At 37.1% G+C, this 6,282-nt stretch overlaps 2 protein-coding genes across 3 annotated transcripts in view; one reads left to right on the top strand and one right to left on the bottom strand.

Moving 5' to 3' along the window:
* Positions 1-6,282, top strand: part of LOC106881348 (uncharacterized) — a 51,325-nt gene that overhangs the window by 15,080 nt on the left and 29,963 nt on the right. The window lies entirely within an intron of this gene.
* LOC128248714 (uncharacterized) overlaps positions 46-6,282 on the bottom strand; it is a 16,243-nt gene continuing 10,006 nt past the window's right edge. Inside the window, exon 2 of the mRNA XM_052970557.1 lies at positions 46-457. Within this exon, the coding sequence (XP_052826517.1) occupies positions 390-457 (68 nt within the window). The 3' untranslated portion in view covers positions 46-389. The remainder of the gene's footprint in view (positions 458-6,282) is intronic.

The raw sequence follows: 6,282 nt of genomic DNA, 5'->3' as shown, positions 1-6,282 counted from the left end.
TTTGGTGAAGTCGATTTCATTTGAAAAGCGAAGCTTTTTGCCGTTGTTACGTCAATACCGGAAGTTGGCATTGAGGAACCTTTTTAAAGAAGTGAATCATAAATATAAAGCAATATTATTTATTTTTAATTTTAAAAATCAAATAAAGAGCCTAACATTTATCCGAGGTCAAATTATTCATGCATCACAAGTATGGAAGCATTTGGTGAAGTCGATTTTACGTGAAAAGCGAATACACAGACATCTCTGTTTTATATATTAGAGATACACACACACACACACACACACACATGATGAATGTAGGTATCTTCAAAACGAAACTGGATCACCACCTGCCAAGACTTCTGGATGAACCTACCTCATGTCAAGAAATGTTGAGGGCAGCAACATCAAACTCCTTCATTCACCAAATGCCACACATCAGAGGAGGTTTTGTGAAAGTGTAGCAAAGCTGAAACTAGAAAAGGGGAAAAAATATATACCAAACAATTACAAAGAATATGGAGACTGGTATATCTTCAAATTTTTCTTTTAATTTAACAGTTAGTAATACAGCATTAGTTAGTTAAAATGACCAACACATTTTTGCTGCACAGACTATATGCAGTTATGCAAGCAACCCACTATATTCTGCTATGCACTTTCATTCAAGTTCTTTCTGCAAGTGTGGTTCAAAGCAAACTGAGTTTATTTCTTTGGGATTAGCTTATTTCATTATTCTACCATGTTTATGATACAGGATAAAATTCGCTTTACAAAGGGAGGTGCCTGAATGGTAGAAGTAAATGGTAGGACAATAGCTAGTTTAACTTTTAGCTAAGTATTGTTACTATCACTAGCTTCAAATATCTTTCTTATTTTTTTTTACATTTTTTTAATAAATCATAGTAAAGTGCACCTTCCCTATGAACATCTTAAAAATATATATGACAGAATTCCATCGATGTAATTAAATTTAATTTAATTTTACTCAATCTCTTTTAATGCATAAACAAAGCCTATTAGAATACTCAGATATATTTTGACTTAATTCAATGTATATTTCATCCTGACTTGATGTCAGGCACAGAATAAATTTTATAGATTTCAACATATCCCCATCACTTTCATTTTGTATCTTAAACATAGTAGAATAATGAAATAAGGTAGCCACTAATAAATAAATTCACTTCACTTTCAACCATGCTTGTGGAAAGACTCAAATGAAGGTGCATAACAGAATATGGTGGGTTGTGTGTGCAACTGCACATACTCTGCACAGCAGAAACACTTGTCAGTTGGTTTAACTAATTAATAATGCTGTATAACTAACTGTTAAACTGAAAGAAAAATTTGAAGGTGTACCAATTTCTATACACTTTGTAATTGTTTGGAATTTACACCACTGAAAATATACATAATCCAGAGAAGCAAACCTAGATTTACCCAGATAGATTGCTCACTCTAAGCGATCATTGATGTTTATTGCTACTTGATGTGGTTAGCCAGAACCTGAAATATACCTGAGAGCTATTGTGGTACCCACCTGGATAATTTATCCCTATATGCTTATCTTATGTATATATATTATGTATATATATATATTAATTTGGCAAAAAGTATTTGCACTATAGTGTCTGATAGAATTACTCAGGATCTTCGTCTTCAAAACCTTAGAACTACACTAACTGAAGACAATATTCACCCTCACTTATAGACAATGGAATTAAGTGTGCCAAGAAATTAGACATAAAAACACTAAAGACAACGAAACATAACATCACACCTCATCTCAAAACACTACTGTATATATCAACTCACAACCCTAGAAACAATGAGGCATACAACACTATGCAAAATCTTTTTTTACTAACTAGAAACCCAAAAATTAACAACATCCTGAAAGCACATAAATTCATCAAATGCAAAAAGCAACACAAATTGCTAAAGAGACTTCTAACAAATGCGAAGCTTTACACAACAACCACGAAACTAATCGCTAAAAAATGTTGACACCCAAACTGTGGAACATGCCCCAACCTACTTGAAGGCTCAAATTTCCTTTTCAAACAAGGATAGAGGTTTACAAGTAAAAGCAACTTTACTTGTACCTCTCAGAATCTAATTTGTGTAATAACCTGCTAGAATAGAATAGAATAGAAAGTGTCGCATCAGAATTATTAAGATATAACTTACTTGGAACTGGATGCATGGCATTTAATTGTTTTATCAAAGACGCATCTTGTCGTGAAATGCTCAAAATATGGATTAGATAAACAGCCAACAACTGATGAAGGGTCGTTCTTTATGTTGCATGTCTTGTTTTCCATTTGTTTCCTTTGTTGTTCACAAAAAAGTTCATATTCCATCCTATTCCATATTTTCATATTTTTTGTTGTTTACGTTCTGTGCCCACATATGCATATGTATATGTGTATATATGTATGTACATATACGTATGTATATATGCATATATATATTATTTATATTATTACATGATTGAATGCCACGCATCCATTTCCAAGTAAGTTTTATCTTAATAATTCTGATGTGACACTTTCTATTCTATTCTATTTCATTTTCTCTCTTCTATTACTCTGTTATTCTATCACTCTTTCGTTTTCTCTCTTCTTCTCTATAATTCTTTTTATCTCCCCTTCTCCCCTTCTCCCCTCTCATTTTTTTCTCTCTTATCCTTTCTCTAAATTTTTCTCTCCCCTTCGCTATTCTCTGTCTGTCATTCTCTCTCCCTCACTCTTCCTCCTTTGCTCTCTCATGGCTCCCACATGATCATCGGCCATCTTTCTTTCTTTCTTTCTTTCCCTAACTTGTGTTTCTTTCTTTCCTCCTGATACAGCTGGACGAATCAGACGTATTCTTGTCTGTCTCCCATCTAAGCTTGCTTCTTCACCTTCACTACCTCACTCTGTTTAGGCTTAGCAGCCCTTCCTGTTTGTTTTCACTGTCCTGTTTTTGTTACCCATTTTGACCCTCCGCAAAATCCCAAATTTTATTTAATTTGCTTTGCAGGAGCAACTGTTTTATTGAAGGCGTAGCTTGTCATGAAATGTTCAAAATACAGATTAGAAAAATAGCCGACAACTAATGAAGGGTCGTTCTTTATGTTGCGTGTCTTGTTTTCCATTTGTTTCCTTCGTTGTTTGCAAAAAAAGTTCATATTCCATTTTATTCTTATTTCGTATATTTTGTTGTTTACGTTGTGTGATGTCCTGTGCCCACATATGCATATGTATATGTGTATATATGTAAGTATGTACATATACGTATGTATATATGCATATATATATTGCTTATATTATCATTATATATATATATATCCACAAAGTATAGTATTAAATATCCATCATGGCTGATCTTATCAATCAGTTTTGTGTAAAGAATGCAATGGAGTGTTAGGTAACAATCCGATTATATAACTTTATGCTCATCAGAGTTAGCCAATATGGAAATATTTATATTATATATTCTACAAATATCAAACCAATTGAGAGACCAGTCATCAGAGTTGATAGCAGCATAATAAATAAGGCTATTAAGGATATGAAGACAGGGAAAGCCCCTGGGACATTAGGAATCACTGCCGTGATGATTAAAATTTCTGGTGGTGTAGGATACAGCATAGTCACCCATATAGTTAATCACATTATTCAGGAAGGCACCATTCCCAATGACTAGTGTAGTAATATTATAGTTAGCTGCTACAAGGATAAAGGTGATACCTTAGATAGAAACAACTACAGAGCAAGTCATGAAAGTTACTGAGAGGGTTATAGTTCAATTGATTAGGAATAAAATTAAACTAGATGTGATGCAGTTTGGTCTTGTTCCTGGGAAGAGTACCACAGATGTCATCTTCCTAGTGGGACAGCTGCAGGAAAAGTACTTGGCCAAAAGTAGCCATTGTACTTAGCCTTTGTCAACTTGAGTTCCCCGATCTGTTATATAGTGGTCTCTAAGGAAGTTAGGAGTAGAGGAGTGGCTGGTTAGAGCTGTACAAGTCATGTACAGTGATGCTGTCAGTAAGGTGAGTGTCAGGCATGAATACAGTGATGAATTTAGCGTTCAGGTAGGGGTTCACCAGGGCTCAGTTCTCAGCCCACTCTTAGTCCTCCAGGCCATAACAGAGGAATTCAAAACTGGGTGTCTGTGGGAATTGCTATATGCTGATGACCTTGCTCTTATTGCAGAATCTTTGGTGAAGAAATTCTAGGGATGGAAACAAAACCCAGAACCAAAAGGCTTTAAAGTTAACCTAGCAAAGACTAAAGTTGTTCTCAGTAAGAAAGAAGATAAAACTCTCTTTCCATCAGGTAAATGGCTCTACTCAAAATACAGGAAAGGAATTGGAAGAAATTCCATTCACTGTACCCAATGTAAACTACGGACACATAAGAAGTGCAGTGGAATCACAGGTAGATTAACAGACAAAGTCAGCTTTGTATGTGGCAGATGTGCAGGAACAATAAGCACTAAGAGCACACAAGACTTAGATTCTCTCAAACGCCCAGGAGGCTTTCTTAAGGTTGTAGATAGCTTCTGTTATCCAGGTGATCAAATTAGCAATGGCGGAGGATGCTCTGAAAGTATTGTTTCTAGAATAAGAATGGGGTGGAGGAAGTTCAGAGAGCTATACTTCTATTGGCAATAAAAAAACTCTCTCTCAGAGTGAAAGATAGACTGCATGATGCTTGTGTGCAAACAGCTATATGCTATGATAGTGAGACATGGGCTCTGAATGTAGAAGACATGCGTAGACTGAAGAGAAATGAAGGTAGTATGCTTTGTCGGATGTGCAACATCAGTGCGCGTGTACGACAAAGTGCAAATGTATTAAGAAAAAAGTTGAGCATAAAAGGAACCAAATGTAGCATGCAAGAGAGAAAGCTACTTTGGTTTGAACATGTGATGTGTAAGAATGAGGACAGCTACATAAAGAAGTGCCAATCACTGAAAGTGGATGGTACCCATTGAAGAGGAAGACCTAGGAAGACATGGCATGAAATGGTAAGGACCGATCTCAGGATATTGGGCCTCATGGAGGAAATGACAATGGACTAAGATGTCTGGCAATAAGAGGTTCTTGAGAAGACCCACCCACGTCAGTGAAACTGAGTTCTAGAAGCACTGCATGTCCCACTCACACTTAACAAGAAAACTTCTCACAACAAACAAAACTACATCTCTTCTCTTCCCCATGTCTATTTCATGCACTATGCTTACTTCCCACTCCCCAATCCTGTCCTCTTGGCCCTGTTACATTGTATCATTGCTCTCCACTAGCCCCCAACCCACACATAACAAGAAAATTTTTCAAACACTCTACCCCAACAAACCAATCTACATCTCTACAACTTTTCTGTTCCTCATATTTCCTCCTTCATACATTATGCTTACCTCTCACTCCCCAGTCCTGTCCTCATGACCCTGTTTCTCTGTATCATTGCTATCTGGTAGCCCCACCACTCTATATATACCCAGGTCTTCACCACTCACTTCCACCCCCTCTGCACTCTCTAATCACACTTCTTTCACAATCTTTTGCCACTTATATTATGATGTTCGAACCTCAAGGGTATACCCTGGCACTTGCTACCATCTATATCTTTCTCTTCCATTAATCAACCATCCCATTTATATTCTAATCCCTGTCCCTTGTGAGTATGTCTGGCACTTTACCACTATCACTATCCTGCAGTCTCCTACTCTCTCTCTTCTTCTCCTACACTTCCCCTAGGTTGGGTAACCATGTATCTCCTCTGAGTAATCATATATCTCCTTTGCAACAACACACCTCTCTATCTCTCTCACTTTTTCCGGCCAGTAACTTTGTACCTCCTCTACAGCAAGACACCTGTTTCTGTCTCTCTGTCTCATTATAATCTTTCATCATCTAACACAAGATCACTTCCTCTAATGCACCCTCCCCTCTCAAAAGATTTTTTTTTTTTTGTCTTGCAAGGTACTTAGTGACCCTGTCAGTGTGGGTGCTACTTAAAAAGCATCCAGTCCACAATGTAAAGTGGTTGGTGTTTGGAAGGGCATCCAACTGTAAAAGCTGACCTTGCCTGTGCTTGTACAACATAAAAAGCACTAAGTCCGTTCTGCTGAGTGGTTGGTGTTAGGAAGGGCATCCAGCTGTAAAAATCCTGCCAAAACAGTCACAGAAGTCTGATGCAAACTTCTGCCTGGCTGGCTCCTGTCAAACTATCCCACTCATGCCAGCATGGAAGGCGGACGTTAAATGATGATGATGATGATGTGTGTGTGTGTGTGTGTGTGTGT

This window comes from Octopus bimaculoides, chromosome 9 (assembly GCF_001194135.2).
Source record: "Octopus bimaculoides isolate UCB-OBI-ISO-001 chromosome 9, ASM119413v2, whole genome shotgun sequence".
Classification (NCBI taxonomy): Eukaryota; Metazoa; Mollusca; class Cephalopoda; order Octopoda; family Octopodidae; genus Octopus; species Octopus bimaculoides.
Note: the sequence above shows the minus strand (reverse complement) of the source record. Positions and strands in the feature narration are given on the sequence as shown.